General features: G+C 37.7%; 1 protein-coding gene across 5 annotated transcripts; it reads left to right on the forward strand.

Moving 5' to 3' along the window:
• Nucleotides 1–3,410: 3,410 nt before the first annotated feature.
• LOC104898035 (DExH-box ATP-dependent RNA helicase DExH15 chloroplastic) lies at nucleotides 3,411–19,840 on the forward strand. 5 transcript variants are annotated; one of them, XM_048647629.2, is made up of 18 exons: nucleotides 3,415–3,995; nucleotides 4,109–4,284; nucleotides 4,704–4,817; nucleotides 5,991–6,099; nucleotides 6,183–6,269; nucleotides 7,678–7,796; nucleotides 8,210–8,396; nucleotides 8,538–9,137; nucleotides 9,214–9,492; nucleotides 10,176–10,382; nucleotides 11,599–11,964; nucleotides 12,152–12,388; nucleotides 14,052–14,272; nucleotides 14,875–14,974; nucleotides 15,288–15,434; nucleotides 15,891–16,052; nucleotides 16,619–16,724; nucleotides 19,527–19,840. In XM_048647629.2, exons 1-16 carry the CDS (start codon nucleotides 3,519–3,521, stop codon nucleotides 15,987–15,989), a joined length of 3,525 nt encoding a protein of 1,174 aa, XP_048503586.1. In that variant the 5' UTR covers nucleotides 3,415–3,518; the 3' UTR covers nucleotides 15,990–16,052; nucleotides 16,619–16,724; nucleotides 19,527–19,840. The 5 variants fall into 5 exon arrangements, with proteins under 5 accessions (XP_048503589.1, XP_048503588.1, XP_048503586.1 ...); XM_010685034.4 differs by lacking the exon at nucleotides 19,527–19,840 and adding an exon at nucleotides 18,024–18,453; XM_048647631.2 differs by lacking the exons at nucleotides 14,875–14,974; nucleotides 19,527–19,840 and adding an exon at nucleotides 18,024–18,453 and having other exon boundaries at nucleotides 3,412–3,995.
• Nucleotides 19,841–21,627: the final 1,787 nt, after the last annotated feature.

Consider the following 21,627-nt stretch of genomic DNA (forward strand, 5'->3'; position numbering starts at 1 on the left):
TGAGTAAATGGAGGAGATTGCATGGTAAATTATATGATACGTTTAATTTTTATTTAATATAATCAGCTTTCATTTTATATACTAATCAATTTTATATGATATAATTACCTTTTACCTAAACAACTTTTTATATGATAAAAACAACTGCAGCGTATAGTTATAGGTCCTTATTTGCAATTTTTTAAAACTTGAAGCTAGCGGCTTTGTTATTGTAGTGGAAATGATGTTGTAGCTTGGAGAAAGCAACTAGGTCATAAAGCTTGTTGCTTTGTTTAACTTTTTGTGGCCCTACTTGTATCTTTTGCTTTCCACTTTCCATCTCACAAGTCGATCAGGCCTACAAAAACTACAAGTGGTTGTAGATTTACATTGTGAGAGGTTGTAACTTAAAAATGTTGTAGTTTGAAAATATGATGTGCTACACAAAGCTACAAGTGGTAATAGCTTTTCATTGTAGTTGCTATAAAGTCAATTTTATGATATAGCTAGTTTTCGTATATATAATATAAAAAAATATAATATAGTAAGTTTTTATGTGATAAAGTCAGTTTAGGTGCACAGTAAGATATTGTGAGCCCGGTCCATCCAAGACGTATTGTGAAAAATTTTTGCGCTGTTGTAAATGAGTGGGAACAAAAGAATGAAACAATTGAATATATTGCTCTTTTTCGTCTTGGCGTTTTTACAATACAAGATGAACTTTGGTATTTATAAAACTAAAAATCCTACTATTCATTATTAGCATATTAGCATATGTGGTAGAAAAACTTTCTTACCCTATTTAATGATATGTAAGATGTTCAACAATGTGGTGCTCCATTTCGAAATTCATTACATTCATCTATTATTGTATCATCGCATTCATCTGAATATCCATCATTAACCAGGACTTGACTCAACGCCCTCGAAGGCTTGGTAGTGAGCTTTTGGGTTTTCAGTTGCATGAGTTTTTGTACTGCTGTTGAGGTTATTATGTTTGGATTGACTCAACGCCCTCGAAGGCTTGGTAGTTCAAGACATATTGTTTCACTCTATCAGAAAAGAAATAGGCGAAATAGATACATTGTGTAGAACAATATTAATCCATGATCGAATAGTAAATGTGTTGGGCTTGAAAATTTTAGAACTCAAGATGGATTCCGAAGTTTGATTAATCCTCGCCTCAGTTATTTTACTCATTTAAGCCAAGATGCTTTATAACATATATGCATATGCATAAGATGATAACAAATATAAAATATACATAAACTGAAATGACGAGATCCCGTCTCAGTCGTTCATGCGTCTCAATTAAGGTGCTTTCTTTATTTTAAAAATGCTCAAGTCAGAAAAAAAAATGAGTTACAAAATAAGCACTTAGAGCATGTATGGTTAGTAATTTTTGGACTCCAAGAAATGAAATCAATTATCGACATACTCTCATTTTGTTTCGTATCATCAATCCATTACCATTACTTGGTGGTAATGGACTCCCCCAATATGTTACCATTCCCTCCCCTCAAGTAACAAAAAAACATTAGTGGGTGGCAGTGGTTACAATTCCATTTTCATTCCATGGCTTGAACCAAACACCTAATAAACCTAATCATTGTTACAATTCCTCTTATTTATTTGTTTCCATTCCCATTCCATACCTTGAACCAAGATCCATTAATCTATATTTAAAAAAAAAAAGAAAAAATAATGATTTAATCAGTCCCAATTATGGTTGCCTTGACAAAAACATTCTCAACTATAGTTTTTTATTGTTCAGTCCCAACTTTGAAAGGTATTTTACAATACTAGTCCCGGCAGGTTAAAAACCTGTTGTAGCAAGCAAACTTGCCAAAAAAAAGTTCCTTATTTTTCTCAATCTTCGTCTCCCTCTTTTCTCCCTCCTTCCTTCACTGCTCCCTCCTCCTCATCTCCCCTGCCACCCAACCCCCTCCCTTTCCACTCCATTACCCTCCTCACTCACCTCCCCTAATTGTCACCACTGCCCACTACCCCATCCCCCCCCATCCCCATAACCCCTTTTCCTCTCCCACCACCTTTTCCCTCCCCCACCACCCTTTCCCCTGCCTTCGAAACTACTCTTCTGCCCCAGCTCCTCATCCATCCTAAAAGTCTCACCCTTTGTCCCGCCACCACCTCCCCTGCCCCCACACTCGAAACACCTCATTTCACGAATAAACTCCATTTAACATTTAGCAACTTCGAAAGAAGCGTAGTTAAGAGCGAGCTTGCAATTTTCCAGCAAACATAACAATGTTTACGATAATCCCCTTCATTACCTTCCAAATTCCTCAACCTAAACAATACGTTAGCAAAATTTGTGTGTATTTAGCAACTTACACACATATTGAACCCAACCCTTAATATCAAAGATAAACACTAAAAAAAACAGGACCTGAAAATTCAGATCCATTCCTGCTTTGAAAATCGGTTCCGCTCTGATCTTATTTTCACACTCTGTGTTTTGTCTTTCGGGTACCAATAAAGTCACATATCTCCTCCACCTCAAATCATGGTTGAATTAATTCATCAACATTACAAATTATAAGAAAGATTAGAACCCATAATTTGTTTTCTTTCTTTTTCACGAATGAACAAATGAGAGAAAGTTGTGAGTGATTTACTTAAATTTTATTAATAATATTATGATTAAGCCATCCAAAATGATTACGGGCCTGCTTCTTTTCAACAAATGAGAATTAAAATCAAAGGTGAGTGAGTTCATAATTAGGTCGATCTCATGGTAAATGGAGGGAGAATTTCCACTATTGTTATTGTTATTATTGTCGTTGTTGTTAGGAGTTGTGCTTGTAGAAGTAGAAGTATTGTTGGTAGGGGAAGGGAAGTGGAGGGAAGGATCGAAGGTGGTAGGGGAGGGGGAGTAGAGGGGAGGTGGCAGGGGAGGGGAAGTGGAGGGGAGGTGGCAGGAGGTCAACAATCAGCAAGGGAAGGGGGAGGTGGCAGTGGGTCAGCAGGGGAGGGGGAGGGGAGGTCGTAGGAGGTTAGCACTCAACAAGGGAAGGGAAGAGGGTGGATGACGGGGAAAGATTTTATTTTTTTTAAAAAAATTACCTCTTAAATCGATTACTGGTTAACCTGAACCGTTTTTATAGAACAGCCCGCATAATTGGGACTGAACAATAAAAACTATAATTGAAACTATTTTTGTCAAGACGCTCTTAATGGTAACTGTTTAAATCAATTCTTCCTTGAAAAAACCTAATACCAATTGAGAATTTTGAGATATCACAAAATTAGTGGTGGCCGTGATGAAGTTTGGTCCGGGGAATACAAGTAACCAGAAGAAGAATCGAAATAGTTCTCTTTGCCACATCATCAAAGTCAAACAAAAAACAACACAAGCACATATTATCTACTCCAAAGAAGCCTGAAACGACGTCGCTTTCTTAAAATATCTAGACAGAAAACATGATAATTTTGTAAATTTTTAGAGATTGAATTTGAGCGGCGGGTTTCAGGAGGGGGGAAAAAATTAGTTCAGCAACGGGAAAATCTCTCGCGCCATGAACACACTCCTCCAAATTACTTCCACCTTCACTCCACTTTCTCTCTCCTCCTTTACACTTCTCCCTTCTTCTCATTCATCCTCAACAATCCAATACTCCAAATTAGGGTTTTGTTCCCCCAAATTACTTCGCATTTCCCAATTTCACCCCTCCTTTCAATCCCCAAACTCCCTCTCTTCCGTCGAAAACCAACTTTCCGACGCCGACGAAGATGAATTCGACGACGAAGATGATGAAGCTGCCGAAGAATATGATGAAATTTCCGGCGATGTTACGGGAATTTCCGGCGACTTGGAGGAAGACGACGAAGTCGACACTCAGGAAGCTGAACTAAACGCGTCGTTCTGGAGTAGCAATGATTCTAAGTTAGAGAGAGTTCAGAAATTGTGTGATGAAGTTAAAGAATTTGGTTCTGGATTTATTGACGTCGATGAACTCGCCTCCATTTACGATTTCCGTATCGACAAATTTCAGGTTTTTCGAAGTTTTTTATTTATTTATGTTATGTACTTTTGGTTCAATTTGCGTATTTATTGTGTTTGACAATTTACACCATTGATTATTGGATTATCTTTTAAAATGTTTAGAGACTGGCTATAAAAGCATTTCTGAGAGGTTCTTCGGTGGTGGTTTCTGCACCGACAAGTAGTGGGAAAACGTTAATAGCAGAGGCTGCGGCGGTTGCCACCGTAGCTAAAGGAAAGCGGCTGTTCTATACTACTCCACTTAAAGCCCTGTCGAATCAAAAATTCCGCGAGTTTCGGTATTAGTTTATCCGTTTGCTTTTTCAAGGTCTCCCGGACAAGTTCTAACCATTAATAGCTTTGATTATATATCAATAAATATTATTGAAAGTTAGTATCTTAAATCTAGGGATTGAAACGAGTCTAATGTGAAGGCTAAACTAATACACCATTATATGCACTTTTTATATGGCACCCAAACCAAGGGTGAGGAGCGAGAGTGTTGTGATTGCATTTTAAACTCATGTGATTGTGTTTCAAAGAGAGGTATTAAACAAAAGCGGAATATGTAATACACATAACAAGACAAAAATGATGCATGTATAGTGAAATGGAGTTAGTATTTGATAGTTTACTAAACTTTTGTCTTGGGGAGTCAATCTAATGGGATAAATCAAGTTTGCTAATGGATATATGTGTTTTTTTGGGATGATGTTAGGGATACATTTGGAGATAGTAATGTTGGCCTCTTGACGGGAGATTCGGCTATTAATAAAGATGCTCAAGTTTTGATCATGACAACTGAAATTTTGCGGAACATGTTGTATCAGAGGTACATAGTTTTTTTACTTCACTGTTGAAGTTTTAAGTCTTCAATTCTAGCCATGCCAAAAAAAGCTATGGAATAAATTGGGTCATTTTTTTTATTTAATTGGTCACTTTTGAGGTAAATAAGATTTTTTTGTTTGGGAGTTAGCTATTGCATATATCAAGGACTTTTTTGATACTTAATTGAAAATTAGAAGGATTTGTTACATAGTTCGAAAATACGATTTCGGTCAAGGTCGCGGTAACGGTCACGGGGATGCGGGAACGTGCATGATGCGTTTGTCGTATCGCTGAATATCGGCTTGAACCATGAAATATCCCTAAAACCGGCCTAAAATGCGGTTCTTTAACACCTTTACGATGCGGGTACACAGGCGATACGATACGATGCGACCTTGTTTTGACACCATGATTTGTTAAAGCTGTTATAATGAAATTGGAAATATAAGTCATTGACTCGTTGATTAGGGATTGACGGTGTCCTTTTAATGGCTAAGGCCTAAGAATATGGAATATGTACATCTTTTTGCTTGACTTTGCTTGAAATTTGCTGTAGACTCGTCTACTTTAGTTCAAAATCTTTTTGGGGTTTGGGCTTCAGATGCCTCTTGGGTCTTCTAAGGGTGTGTATTAGCGGAATCAAAATTAGTATGTTTGGGAGTCAGGACTTCTGTTAATTATGGCCATTATGGGTCTAATATGAAGTGTAAGTGTCTTGTCATGTTCCCCTATATAACATTTAGAATAAAATGTTTAAGAGTGATGTAGCTGCCTTGTGATTCTATGTTTGAGACTTTGTCAATCACATTTGCACACTTCTACTTCAGTATTTCCTTTGTTTGCCGGCTGATAATGATCATCTGATTTATTGAACTTAATCTTTGATGAATTTCCAAGCATGTCTCTACTCATCTTTTAATGCATTGTCCTAGTGTAAAGAACATATTGTGTTTTTTGTGTGTAGCTAGACATATAAATTGCTATAAGGGGTTATGACCATATAGGTTTTAAAGTATTCTGGATGCGACTTGGTCGCCAATGGCCTGACCCTATTCTCGGTGCTAGATATTGTAATTCTTGGTCGTATGCAACTTTATGCGAATCTGTGACCACTGATCACTTTTATGCTGTCAGCCAGTTGGGCCCCTGTAACAGTCTTTAGTTCGTATCATTGCAGTGTTGGAGTTGTTTCTTCTGGCAGTGGGCTATTTGATGTTGATGTAATTGTTTTGGATGAAGTACATTATTTAAGTGACATATCTCGCGGTACTGTTTGGGAGGAGACAGTATGTTGGTTTGCCCTCTCACTTTCTCCCTGTGGTTCCTTATGTTTTGCTACTACTCACCTTTTCTTTTTGCAAATCATTAGGTTATTTATTGCCCAAAAGAAGTTCAGCTTATTTGTCTATCAGCAACCGTTGCAAATCCTGATGAGTTAGCTGGTTGGATCGGCCAGGTACTGTTGATGCATGAGGATTTCATAGGCCGAAAGTATTACTTAAGCACTTCTCCTGTTGTTGACATCTCAAATCTATACTGCCCTTTCTTGACCAATTCCCACGAGTTCTTTTCTCTTTAGGTTATTTTAAGAATATTATGCACAACAGGAAAATATTATTAGGATGTCTAGCATAAAAAATGTGGATTGGCACGTTGTTATGTAATAGCAATAAAGATAGGATAAGAGTAGGAAATGCTACTGTATCCAAAGTGCACTTAGAATTATTTTGCTTTTAATATGAGGAAACTAAAAGTTTATATTTAGTTGTAAAGTGTTTTTTAAGCAAATGAAGCATAAAAAATTCCACTTCTTGGGGAAAACAGTTTTTGGTTAACAAAACAAAACACAATGTTATACTTCTTGCAAAACGGGGTAAATTGTTTACCTAGATTTCCTAGTAAGTTCTACCTTATGTGGCATTTTGAATACTTCCTAAGCACTGCAAAATTTGTATTTTATAGACCATGATTGTTAGAGAATCTAAACAACCACTAAGTTAGAGTGTACCTCAAACCTTAAAGATTAATTAGCACAAACATGGATTCTATATATTATTGCAAGAACATTTTACATAAAGCTATTATGGAGATTGGAGAAGGTCAAAGTAATTAAATATCATTACATTAGTACCCTCACATCTTATATACTTATATTTTAACTTTCATCAATAAAAAATGTGGAGAAATATACTTCCTTTGTTCACTTTTACTTGCAGCATAGGGGATAAAATGGGAACCAATGAAAGGAGAAAGATAGAGAGAATTAAAAACGAGACCCATGTGATGAAGAGAGAGATAGAGAGAACACAATGCCAAAAGTAGTGTTGCAATTAACTTGATATTGCCATAAATAGGAAGTGTTGGAAGTAAGAAGTGAACACAGGACTCTAAAAGGCTCTATTTAAGTTTTCTAAATTTTGGACTCTAAAAGGCTCTATTCATTCAGAAATAGATTTAACGTAAAATTTTGGAGTCCATATCCATTCCAAACCTTTTTGGGTCGATTCTGGTGGACAGATTTGACCTGATTGGAGTCTGGACCCTGAAGTAAAAGTAACATGATTTTGCTACACTCAAAGTATCACATGAATAAATGACTATATCGAATGGATTGTCATTGTCCTACCCTTGGGTTTCCTTTCTTTTATAATTTCTTTTTGAAAGTGATTTACTGGAAAGTTTAGGCTAATGTATAGTATTTTGATTCTTACTTAATTCATTTATATATAAGTCGTTTGAAGGATATCAATTGCATGGCTGCACGGGTTATGGTTATCCAGGTTTGGTCAGTATATACTCTTTATATCATGAGTCCATGGTCTAATATGAATATGATATATTGATATCCTTATGTTTCTATTTAGATTCATGGTAAAACAGAATTGGTAACATCATCGAAACGTCCTGTACCATTGACGTGGTTTTTTTCTACGAAGAGCTCTTTACTTCCTCTTCTTGATGAGAAAGGGACAAGTATGAACAGGTAGCTCTCTTCTTCAGTTCTATAAAGCTTTAAATTAGGAGCAGATTACAGATAGTCTATCTTCTTTGAAAGTTCTATTAAGTACACTCACATTTACAGTGTTAATAAAGAAAATAAATATTGTTTAATGTCATCTGTCAATTAATTATATGTTCGGTTACTCAATGAAAGTAAAAGCGTGAAGAATAAGAGGTACCCAACATGCATGGTTGCTGGACGTGGTGTAAACTTTGTCTTTTTTTGAGCACCCTATGATTATTTTAGTTGCACTTCTGCTTTCAAGTTGTCAGTTGTTTGAAAAGTTCTTTCTTCACACAACTATCTGACTATTTCTGCACATGCAATTTTATATGGCCTCTGGCTGTTGGCCTGTGACCCTAACTGTTCTCCACTGGTACTATGCCTTGATACAGGAAGCTTTCAGTCAACTATTTACGCCTTTATGCTTCTGGGGAGAAATCTTACAAAGATGAGGGTTCTAGGCGTAGAAATTCCAGAAGACGCAAGGATGAAAGTGATTTGATCTATGAGGAGTATGGTATCTCTGCTGGACAGTCTTCTCTGTCAAAAAATGACATAAACATGATCCGGCGTTCACTAGTATGCCCCTGTAGTCATCAATCTTTTCCATATGGCTGACTTCTTCAATGCTTAACTTACAGCTTGTTTGCTTTCTTTTCCTTCTCTGACTGTTTAATTTGAGATTTGATGAAATAACTGGAGAAGCTTTTCATGCTTTAGGTTCCTCAGGTTGAAGATACACTGGAACATCTTAGAGGAAGGGATATGCTACCTGCAATTTGGTTTATTTTTAGCAGAAAAGGTTGTGACGCTGCTGTCCAATATCTTGATGGTTCCAAGCTTCTAGATGAGTGTGAGAAAGTTGAAATGGATTTGGCCCTGAAACGGTTTCGTATCAAGTATCCTGATGCTGTCAGAGAAGCTGCTGTAAAGGGCCTCCGACAGGGTGTTGCTGCGCATCATGCTGGCTGTCTTCCCCTCTGGAAATCGTTTATAGAAGAGCTTTTTCAGCGGGGCCTCATTAAGGTTGTTTTTGCCACGGAAACGCTTGCTGCTGGGATTAACATGCCCGCTAGAACAGCTGTGATTGCTTCTCTCAGCAAAAGGAGTGAAGCTGGACGTATCCAACTAAGATCCAATGAGCTGCTTCAGATGGCAGGCCGAGCTGGACGCCGAGGGATAGATGAAAAGGGTCATGTAGTGCTTATTCAGAGTCCTTTTGAAGGTGCTGAAGAATCCTGCGAGCTTCTATTTTCGGGTGTTGAGCCTCTTGTTTCACAGTTTACTGCTTCATATGGAATGGTTCTGAACCTTCTTGGGGTATGCTTCCACTATCATCACTTATACTCTAGCTACTTCTTCTTTTGGGTTGACATACGTGTTGAGTCTTTCATAGGGGGCAAAAGTTACTCGGCGATCGAATGAAGCAGATGGCATCAGGATTTCACAAGCAGGACGAACATTGGAAGAAGCAAGGAAGCTAGTTGAGCAAAGTTTTGGCAACTATCTTGGGAGCAATGTAATGCTTGCTTCAAAAGAGGAGCTTAGCAGAATTCAGAAAGAAATAGAGTTATTATTTGCTGAAGTCAGTGAGGATGCATTTGATAGGAAAATCAGGAAATTGCTGCCAGAATCTGCGTATCAAGAGATATCTGGTTTGCAGGAAGAATTAAGGGTATGGTGCTTTATGAATCCTCTTTTTTTCCTGTTATTTCTTAAACGTTATCCTTAAAAGTTCTCACAGTGGTTGGGAAATGGTATCTGCTTATTCACTTTACCTTGTTCTTGCCTTGTTGTTTTCTGAGCTATTAGTTGTTGAAAAATTCAAATTTATAGTTGAAATCCCTAAGTATGACGGTGTGACCATTACTAAGCTATCGGGCATTCGGGTGAGTATGGAAGAAAAATATAAACATGGACTGTCCAGGACAAATGTTCCACCAATGTTCTCAGGTTTCTTCTACAAAGCTATATGTCAAGGAGAAACAGGGTAATCTCAATAGCCATGGAAGTGACCTTGATGCCTGAGCTTTTGTTATATTGCTACTTCAAGGAAAAGTCTGAATCTTGTAAAGATATAAAATGTAAAAGATGAAGCTTACTAACTTGTCTGCTCAGTTGCTGTAATGTTGACTTGGAAGTTCATCTAGCATTTGCAGGAGTAGGGAAATGATCACAACAAATTTGTTTTCTTCTACCACTGTATACTCGATGTGCTAAATATGTTCTAGTGGCTGATATCTATGCTCTAGGATTCTAATTTAATTTAATTAATGCATATTGATGTGATGTACAGTTAGAAAATCTAAAAGGTTCCTTTAAAAAAAACATCTAAAAGGTGCTCATGTCTTTTATCAGGAAGAAAAACGTCTCCGAGTTGAATATCGACGAAGGATGGAATTGGAGAGGATGTCTTCTATAAAACCTTCATTGAAGGAGTCGGGAAATGAATCCTTACCTTTTTTGTGTCTGGAATACAAAGATACTGATGGTGTTGAGCACTCCATCATTGCTGTATACTTGACAGAGGTTCATTCACTTGATGGATCGAAAATAAAGAACCTTGTGAGTGTACAATTCTCCTCCGTCTAGCACTTTTGTCGAGTTACGATGCTATAATTTCATGTATTCATTATGTAGTTCTGCTGCTTTTGTTTCTCTTTTTCGAACTTATACATTTACCTTTGAGGTGGCCTTTTATGTTCCATGGTTTAACTTTCTCCTGTAGAAGCCATTATGAAACATTGTGCTAAACTTAAGCACAGAGAAAGTGGCGCATGCTGATTTTAATCATATCCATGTCACATTTTCACTTCTCGAAGCTTTCTTCTATGGAATATGCCTACCCACTTAGTTATCTGTCTTTTCTCTATGGACCTCTTAACTATGTTTTGTTACATTTTAACTCTCGAGTTGGTACTACTAATGAATGCATCTTGTTTAAGCTTCTCATCCAGTCTAAAGAATATAACCTTTACTGCAAACTCTACATCTCTAAACCACTTAAATAAAGGTAACCCCACGTGTTGATGCATCTTTTTTTTTATCAAACTGGTGATGGCCTTTAGTTATTTCCTCGTTGATGGTTCACTATCCAAACAATGATGTTTACAAATCCTTTCTTGGAAGACGCACTTTCTTATTTGTGTATTTTTTTTTTTTATGTGGTTTTCTCTCTGTTTGCTTGTTATTCAAGATTCATAATTTTCTTTTAAGTTTTTATATGCATCGCTCCAGATGTTGAATCTGAAGTTTAGGTCTAATGTTAACCAAAGGTTTAGCTGGATTTATCTGTTATTGTCTTATGGCTTTGAGTCTAATGGGTTCCCTTAGGCAATGGCTTTGCACAGTTGGCTGGTTGATGACTTGTATTTGCACACATCTATATATCTATCTGCATTTCCTTTTCACCTTCAAAAATGTGCTTCTTATTAATGATATATCCCTTGCAGAAAATGCCTCAAGTTCCACTATATAAGTTTGTTAGAAAGTCCTTAAGTGGTATGGGTCTCTGTTTATCTTACCTAGTTTCTACTGGAAACAGGAAAACTCTTTGTCAACAGAAAATGAGAGCTAAATAATTCTCAGGAACCTTTTACACCATAAGCTTATCTTTGGTTTGTCTTTGACTATTTAATTATGAAGTTCAATTATATGTACACAAAAAACTATATGAGAAATTGAGTGGCATGCCGATTCTCGACCTTGGACTTGTTTGTGTCTATGGTTCTGAACGATTGACACGAAATTCTGTACATTTTGCCTGTTTTTATGCTGACAGGTGCAGAACGATGATTCATTTAAGCTGAACATAGTGGACAAAGAACTAAGTACCGGTGCTGCTGGAAGGCTGCCATGTTTCGAGCCTTCTTATCATGTCGCTCTCGGTTCAGATAATTCTTGGTATCTTTTCACTGAAAAGTGGGTCAAAGCAGTATACAAAACAGGTTTTCCAAATATGGCTTTGAATGAAGGTGATGCTTTGCCAAAGGAAATCATGACCATGCTTCTTGATAAGGAAGGAATGGAGTGGACCAAACTTGTTGATTCTGAACTCGGCAGTTTATGGAGTATGGAAGGATCCCTGGAGACATGGTCTTGGAGTTTAAATGTTCCGATGTTGAGTAGCCTACCTGAAGAAGATAAGGTGATAAATTATATGGCTGATCGTTTTTATTTTATCGTTTTTTGTATTTCCAATTTTTATATGGCTGTATTGTGATTCATTTTAGCTTTCTGCTTCTTTCGTGTCATACTTGAAATTTGCTGTACTTGTTTATCTTGAGCTTCAATGTTCTCGAAGGGGAAACTTTTAATGCTATCTTTTGTGTTAGGCATCACTCATGTCACCAGCACAACTTGAGGCAGTAGAATGCTACAGGAAGCAAAGAAACAAAGTTTCACACTTGAAGAAAAAGATAACTCGTACAGAAGGCTTCAGAGAATACAAGAAAATTGTTGATATGTCAAAGATAACCGTGGGAAAGATTAAGCGCCTGAAGAGCAGAGAGAAACGCTTGATTGATCGAATTGAGCAGATTGAACCCTCGGGATGGAAAGAGTTTTTGCAGGTAATGCCTCGAAGCTCCTCTAGCCAATTTAAAGTTTTAGAGCAAATATAACAGGAAAAAAGAATATGGCAAAATAGCAAAAAGATTGATGGTGAACAACTGACCTTTTCCTGGGTACATACTTTCTCAGCTTGTTGAGAATTCTATATCCTATTCTGTAGAAACAAAGATATTCAGTGACTCATGTCATGCTCACGCTTTTTTAAAAATGTAAAAGGGAAAAAAGTAATTAGTCTTTTCAAAGTCACTTTAAGTTTAACAGTTTTCCTCCATTGATTTAATATCTCACCCTTTTATCTTGTGCCAATCATTTAATACCTTTTCTTTTTGTTAATTTATCTTCTTTCCAAGAACAATTGTAAGCATATTCTTTCTCCGTTCTTTATTTTACATGTAAATTTTATGCCTCCCAACATACGGCTTTGACCAGTCATATCGTCAATTACATATAAGTAAGAATTATAAATCTAACAAGATGCACGTAATTATGTTTATCCTTACGTGTGTGTGTGTGTGTGTGTGTGTGTGTATGTATGTATGTATGTAAATGGTCAAAGGAGAGTGTGTGCATAGTGTAAAAGTCCAAATGTAGTGATTATTAAAGAATAAAGGAAGTATGTAAAATGAAACTTATAATATAACTAGAGTGCAGATTATTAGAGTCATGAGTATTCTCATAAGCATGTAACTAATCCATTCATCTTCGGTTACACTATATTTATAATTTTATAGAGAGTGAGAGATAGCCTATTGGTTAGAGCTTCCCTCCCGGTTCCAGGATGTCTTGGGATCGATTCTCACCCTTGGCAATTTAGGATCCCTTTGTTACCCCCTAATTTGTCAAGGTTTCTCATTACCTTATCAAAAATAAAAGAATTTATAATTTTATATATATATAATTTAGCACACGTTTTTGGTACATGGCACGGTTTCAAATTTACTTACGGGAGTTACACTAGTTACATTAAATAACCCTCATATAATCATATTTTAACCGCAACTTAAGTATTTAGTACTTCAACAGTGACATAATTAGCTTCTAAACCTCAACTTGAGTTACTCGACCTACCTAGACCCTTTGCTGGGAACTCTTGGAATCTGGCTTATACTTTTTTGTTTTGTTTGAAAGGGGTGAGTACTTTCTTGATTTCTTTCTCTGAGAAACAATTATTGGCATTGACAAACTTGAACTCCCGTTCTAATATTTAAATTGTGAAATGGCCTTGGTATATTCCAATGTTGATACTAGTGTTTTTTTGAGGTATCAGCTATGGTGCCCAAGAGGTTAATTGTGTATTGGGGATGGAGGGAAACAAGGTCGCTGTTGCACAGAATTAAATATTTTAAACCAATTACCTACATTTTCTTGAAACACCGTAACTATGCAGGGGTAAGGCCACAGATGCCCCTTCTCAGACCCTGCTTTGGTAGCGTCCTCATTAGAAAGGGGTGGTGGTTGTATCCTACATTTCCTCCGTGGATTTAGGGTTTGAGGGTCTCTCATCACTTCTCCGTTTTCCCTTCGTTGTTTCTTGTGTATTTATTAGGTTCATGTTTCTGAAAAATACCCTATTTAGTAGTAATCTTTCTAAGACTGATTTTGGCTTTTGCTTCTACAATGTGAATGAAATTTTGACCTGGTCTTTCTTTCCTTCTTTACCAGATTAGCAATGTTATCCATGAAACTAGGGCATTAGATATCAACACAAATGTGATATTTCCTCTGGGAGAAACTGCATCTGCAATTCGAGGGGAAAATGAACTTTGGCTGGCAATGGTTCTCCGAAACAGAGTACTGGTGGACTTAAAACCAGCACAACTAGCAGCTGTCTGTGGGAGCCTAGTTTGTGATGGGATAAAACTCCGACCATGGAAGAATAACAGGTTTATTATCTTGTCGTTTTTTGTAATACTAATCCTTGAAATTGTTGTTGTTTCCAAAATGGCGAAGATGTGTTTGACCTTATTTGCTTTTAGTATTCTAGCTCTTGCTCATATGCTAGATATTTCAAGTGTAATCATTATGAGGTGTTTGGTTGCCAAATTTCCTGTGAAAGTTGCTTCACTTTCCAGACTTGATGATTGTGCTTGCTTTCTGGCAAACTTTCGTAGGGAAGCTGATTCATAGCTTATAGATGTTTCCTTTCTCCATGGGAGTGCACTTGTCTAGGCTACTGTCTATGGTGTGTAATCTATACCAACGTATTGGCAGCACTATCGTTCCTTTTCGAGCAAGATAACAGTCCAGTTGGGTTCATACTTTCACTTAGTTTTTGGTTTAATTTGATGACCTGCCTTTAAACTGCACACTGGCTCTGTTTTCCAAGTTTTACCATTTCATGCATGTGAAGTATAATATATGAAGAAACTGCATAAGCAACACAACTTCTTTATCTCATAAGCCAGCAAGTATGATTGTTTTGAGATGCTCTGAATTTTTCTTATTCACCATTCAGATGCTGAAATCTTCTTTTTACTGGCTGCAGCTTTCTGTATGAGCCTTCTTCCACTGTGATCAACATTATAAATTTTTTGGAAGAGCCAAGGAATTATCTTTTGCAGCTTCAAGACAAACATGATGTACAGGTGCCTTATAGACTTGCAATCATGCTGTTATTGTTTGATCGGGAAAAAGCCATAGTCCCCATACCTTGCTTTGACTGTCCTACTTTCTGTTTTGCCCTGTTCAGATTAACTGTCCCCATTATCCATCATGACTCTGGGAATTTTTTGAACAATTCACTAAAACCTTTAGTTGTTACTATTGGGAATTATTTGATTTCTAATATGCATGTTTTTTCAACTAGGTGAATAACAGTGAAGCAGAGGAATTATTGTCTTATAATTTGCTGGTCCTTGAAATCCTGAATGGCTTATCTACCACATTCTCTGACTGCAGATATCTTGCTGCTTGGATAGCCAATTCTCTGGTATGGTAGAAGCCTGGGCCTCTGGTCTGACTTGGCGAGAAATTATGATGGATTGCCCAATGGATGAGGGAGATCTAGCTCGACTCTTACGACGGACTATAGATATTTTAGCTCAAGTATGTATGCTTTTTATATTTTTTTTTATAAATTAGCCTGTGTAGCACGCACTGTGTGGGGTTTTGGAAACAGAAAACATTTTGAAATCAGGGAAGCCTCATGTTCCAGCCATTGTCGTATTGAAATTTCTGAAGGGAATCGGGGAAACCTCTGGGTCCCCAAGGTTTCCGTGCTTCATTGCTTATCGCTGCATTGCAGGGATTAGATCACTTAAGATGAGCCTGGTCTAACGTCCAATCTTTTAGTGCTTCAGTCTGGCAATCCTATGCCAGCCACATCTAGGGGCCTATTCTCATATACCAAATCCAACTATTAACAACTTTATGGGCTTGGTTTACACTTTACAGGCATAGATTTTGACTTTGGCAGTGAGTATTAGTTTCCCAAGCTTGGGAAATTGGTTGTTCACAAGACTATGACAAACTTCCTTACAAGAATGATCTTACTGATTGCAGATTCCGAAGTTGCCAGATATTGACCCGGTCCTGCAGAGCAATGCAATGACAGCATCAGGTGTCATGGACCGTTCACCAATTAGTGAGCTAGCAGGATAATGTTATTATCTTCTGTTGAAATGAAATGAATTGACACATGGACAGAGAATTTTTCCTTAACAGGTGCGTCATCTACCCTATATGAAGTATGAACACACGATATTCAATAGACCTCAATATCCAATTATGGGACAAATAGTCTTCCTGAACAAGGCATATTCCATGTTATATGACGTCATGTATTCTAATGTTCTTGTTTTGTTTATAATGCCCGTTGATTTTGTCAAATAAATTGAAAACCAGGTTTATATTCTTCCCTCTGTAAATATTAATTTTTTCCAATATCATGGTTTTTACAAAATATCTTTTAAGGGGCATATGAGAAAGTTGAGGGAAAATTAAGGGTTGCTAAATTTGCTGCTATCTTAGCTTTGCCAACTTAAAGTGGGAAGTGATTGAGTTGCTATACTCCTCAAGTTGCCAGTTAATTTAGGAACCCTCCTTGCTGAATTAAAAATCTAATAGAGTAGAAAATCTATGTGGACAATTAATTTCGGGGAAACCCGTGATGAAGTCAAATTGACATGTCAGTGTGCATCTGCCAGTGCGTATAGTTATCAAATCAAAGGTGATTATGTTTTGCTTTTGGCTTTATCATGCTGGATATTCTTCTTGTGTGCTCTGTGTAGGTGTGCATATTGATTATTGGATGCCCAAATATCAAGGATAGCACTCTTTACTGCTGTAACATATGTTTGTCATAATCTTAGATGCATCATTCTCCAAAAGATTTAGGTGAGTCTTCTCCAGAATACTTGTAGTGTTTATGGGTGTGAATGACTTGGTAATATGGATGAACCGTTTGAAATTCAAGCTTTCCTAAAACTCGTTTCTATCATCGATCTAACAAATAAACCAAGTTTGAGCCTATGTAACACATCTCTATTATATATGTGAACTCTTGAGAATGAATGTGTCCACCCTTTTTGACCAATATAGCCTTAACTAGAAAAGAAAACTGCAACACCTACTTCCCTATTAGTTTAAAATAAAAATTAAAAACAGAAAAACCGATCAAACAAATTACAAACTGCAAAGCAGTTACCACTCATCCTCTGACTTCACGCGCATAGCGTGCATATAAGGCTAGTCATTAAAGAAATGAACTCATGTATCAGGTTCATCTACTGCTCACTTATTTGCGCCCTTGAACAATGGGCTTGATATAGAGCTAGTTCATCTTTTAGTGAAATGGATAGTTTATCTATGCTCATGAACAACTCGCTTATTTAGGGATTGTTTGTTGTTCTTTTTGTTCTATTTTTTGAAAACCTAGTAGGTTTCAGTTTTTTGTTGTTAATTTTTTAAAATAAATATGACAAATTTTTAAGTTTATTATGCAACCTATATCAGATGAATTTTATAATCTTAATTCCAGAATATAAAAAGTTTATTATACAACCGGACAGGGCCTTAAATCAACTCTGAATGGCAAGACATCATCGAGAAAGAGGGTTCTAATTGGAAGAAACCTTTACTAGAGCATTGAAGGGTATTCAGTAAATTAAGCTATAATTTAGGGAGATTTTTGAACTATTTGCATATATCAGCGGTACCTTATGAAGTACCTCAAAGTATATGGTGGAAATTTCCTGAAATTTTAATTTATAATTAAACTTAAATTTTTAGTTTGTTATCAACTTGAATCTTTCTGATATGATAATTACACTCATTTTTTTTAGCCACGGTATATTCATAAGAGCAAACAAGGTTGTTTAATTAAACTGGCTATATAATAAGAAAATTCATTTGTTAGCTTAATTGCTTGATAATGGAGCCAAGCCTGAAGACATTAGTTCTTAAGTACCTTGAACAGAATTTTAAGCTTGACTGAAAAACTCGAGCTTGAGTTTGACTAATTTAAATGAGCTTGAACATGACAAGGGTTAGACTTTGCTTGACTCATTTATACCCCTACTAGCTACTAGGGTTAAACTTCTGCAATAGAGAAGGCCTGCAAGGCTGTGACAATCTTGATATGGTGAACATAAACTTCAGTTTCCTTTACCAACTTATCCCTTTTCCTTGCTGCAGGCACATTTGTTCTTAAGCCCTCATGAGTCATGAGAAAGTGGAAAAAAGTATATCTAGGCCTATAGCCAATCTTGGAGGCAAGGTATATCTGTGGTTCAGTGTATAACAAAATCAGACATGTACGCTTGAAGCTAGAAGATTAACTTACAGGTGTACACAACATAGATTTTGAACTATTTTTTAGAGCCAAATTCCTGTAGCTTGGCTGTAAATGTATGAGGCCTTCAGGGAACTACACTTCCTTTGACGTATAGTACAAAGGTCAGATACAGTCATACAGATGCTGTTGTAGCTTTTGTGTGTGGTCCGAATGTAGAATTACTTGTAATGTGCGGGAGTTTTGAAAAGAAATAGGAAAAATTCACATGAATAATCCTAACTATTGAGCATCTTCCAATAATAATCCTAACTATGAGTTATTCTAGTATAATCCTAACTAAAGCATTTACCTTCCCATATCACTCCATTTACCTATTGTAACTTGTTATAACAGGTTAAATTCATTTTCCTTTTTTTTTCTTTTCTTTTTATCTAATAAATCATCATCATCAATCATAAATCATCATCACCAATCCACCACCACCACACCACGGCTCCACCCCCAACCAACATCACTGCACCACGCACTAGCACCACCACCGCATCAGCACCACGCACCAGCACCACGCACCAGCACCACCACCGCACCAGCATCACACACCAACCCCACGCACCAACACCACCACCACAGCACCACCACCAGCACCACACACCGACACCACCATACACCGACACCACCAAAACCACACACCGACACCACCCGCACCGCCACACCCTTCGAACCCCCTAGCCACCATTAGAACCACCACCTACCGCCACACTCCTACAAATCAACCCCACCCCCATCGAACCCATAACCCCACAAAACCACCACCTCTAATCGACCCAAATCAGCCCCAAACAACCCACCCATTCAAATTGCACCACCTCCACCTTCAAATCGCACCACCACCACCTTCAAACCACCCCCACCCCCATCGAACCACAAACCGCCACCCCATCCCGTCAAATCGCACCCCCACCCGCCCACCGTCGAACCCATTCGAACCCCGATCCCGCCCACCGTCGAACCCATTCGAACCCCACAACCACATCATCGCAACCTCAGCCACCCCAAAAACCCATTCGAACCCCAACCCCAAAACCCATTCAAACCCATCCAGAAAAAAAAAAAGAGAAGAGAGGAGGTCTGTGGTGGTGCCGGTGGTGACGCGAGGGAGGAGAGAGAGTGGGGAGGAGTGCCGGTTTGGTGGTGGTGGCGGAGGTGGTTGGGGGAAGAGAGAGACGGTGAGGAGAGAGAGTGAGGGGGAGAGAGGGTTGGGGTTTAATTAGATTTTGATCTTTTTTTTTCTGATTTTTGTTTTTATTTTTTAATTTCTGATTTTTTAATTTTTACTAAATTAAATTTGTTAAATATAATAATAAAAAACTTAAGTTTAATCATTTGATTAACTTGATTAACAGGTTGCCGGTCAAGTGGGATCAAAATTGGAAGAATTGCAATTAGTTTAGATTATACTATAATAATCCATAGTTGGGATTATTATTGGAAGATCGCTCATAGTTCGGATTATTCATGTGAATTTTTCCAAAGAAATAATGTAATAGTTCCTGTATATTCAAGTGTTGTTTAAACTAATGATAATATTCTATAGTAAGGTAAAAAAGCATTCTTTTTCAGCCAGACTTTCTGCTTTTGTGGCTGATATGCTTGAGTGTATAATCATTTTGTATATTTAACTCTTTATAAGCGTATAATCATTTTGTATATTTAATTATGTATGAGCGTATAATCATCTCGTATACTTCTTCTGTAACAAAATAGATGTTACACTTTCTAAATATAGTTGTAACAAAATAGATGTTACACTTCTTTCTTAGGCAACAATCTTTCTCCTATCACATGGATTCCTTTTTTTCCTCTCTATCTCTCTCCTCTTCAAAAAATTGCCTAGAAAATTGTGTTTTTGAAAGTGTAACATCTATTTTGTTATGGCGGAAGTATTTGATTCTATATGTATAGACTACAAAATGTCGATCAATTTTCTTGGTTATGACTCACTAAAACTTTGCCAGTGTGTGCCTTGTGCTGAGTTATGCGAGAGAGAGCAAGCCCAAAGCTTTCTTGTATTGGAAAAGAAAGTTATACCTTGGTGTTGATATTATGCTTGATAATGAACTAGGCTGGGGCTTTGTTTCACTCTCCCTAGCCCGGTGCCCAAACCCCTTGTTGAAATTAAAGTCTCAAAGTTAGTCATATTTATAGAGTATTTCTTTGTTTGCTTTTGTTTATGAAATACCCAAGTCCTACATGAAAAGAATATAAAGATCCTACCTTGTTTATATACTATTATTTTCCTTAAGCCTTGTTGGGCAATGGGATAAGAGAATGTCAAACCACACATGCGCGGCGGCTGGGCTCGGGCTTGTGGCGAGTGCGAGCTGTGGGTCGTTTTATAATCTGTTATAGTTTCTGGATTGGTTTTTTCGAGATTTCTTTTGCGAGATTCTCGCAATCAGTTTGTAATCTCTCCCCTCCGTTGCAGCCCCTCCCCTCCCCCTCCCGCAGCCCCGCGAAAATCACCACCCCTCTCTCGTAGCCCAGAAATTCGAACCCCTCCCCCCCCTTGAATTTCCGCGACGAAAATAGAGAGGGGAGCGCAAGGTGGTCGGAGGTTTGGTGGCGCTGGTTCGATTTTTGCAAACGAAAACAGAGGAGGGGAGGGGGCGGTGGTGGTTCGGTTTTGGCTAGAAAAAACAGAGGAGTGGAGGGGGTGGGGACTGGGTGGTGGTGATTTGATTTTGGCAGACGTAAATGGAGGAGGGGAAAGGGTGGGATTGGGGAAATTGGCAGTGGAGGGGGTGGGGGAGGGGTTGGGGAAACCCCCGGTGGAGGAAGAGGGGTGGTGGAGCGGGCAGCGGCTGGGGTGGAGGCTGTGGGGTGGGGCTGAGGTGGAGGTGGAGGGGGTGGGGGCTAGCAAGAGGGTAGGATTAGGGTTAAGGGTGGATTAGAGTTTGGTTTATTGTTTAGGATTAGGGTTTAGATTTTAGGGTTAGGCTTAATGATGGCAAAATGGTAAATAAAGTTAACGATGAGTTAATCGAAGTTAGAAAAAGAGCATTTAGTGAACGTTTTCGAAAACTCAAGGGTATATGGTGCATGTTTAAATATTGAGAATATATGATGAATTTTTTAATTTGTCGAGAGTATTTGGTAAAAAAAAAACGTTAATTTTATGTTTTTGAGGGATCATAGTGGTCTTTGTTTGATGTTTTGAGGGATCATAGTGGTCTTTGCTTGATGTTTTGAGGGATCATAGTGGTCTTTGCTTGATGAATATTCCCTGCAAGTACCAACCACCTGCAAGAGGGGACTGGAAATTCTAATAAAATTATCTATCACCAAAATTTCCATTCTCGTCTTACTTTTCCACTTTAAGATTTGAGAAAAACAAAATGCTAGTAGTATTATCATTATCCACTTTCACACACACTAAATTTAAGAAGAATTTAATCACATATCATCATTCATCCACAATTTCTCCAGGACGAGCAATGCACCATA

This window comes from Beta vulgaris, chromosome 6 (genome assembly GCF_026745355.1).
Source record: "Beta vulgaris subsp. vulgaris cultivar EL10 chromosome 6, EL10.2, whole genome shotgun sequence".
In the NCBI taxonomy this organism is placed as follows: domain Eukaryota; kingdom Viridiplantae; phylum Streptophyta; class Magnoliopsida; order Caryophyllales; family Amaranthaceae; genus Beta; species Beta vulgaris.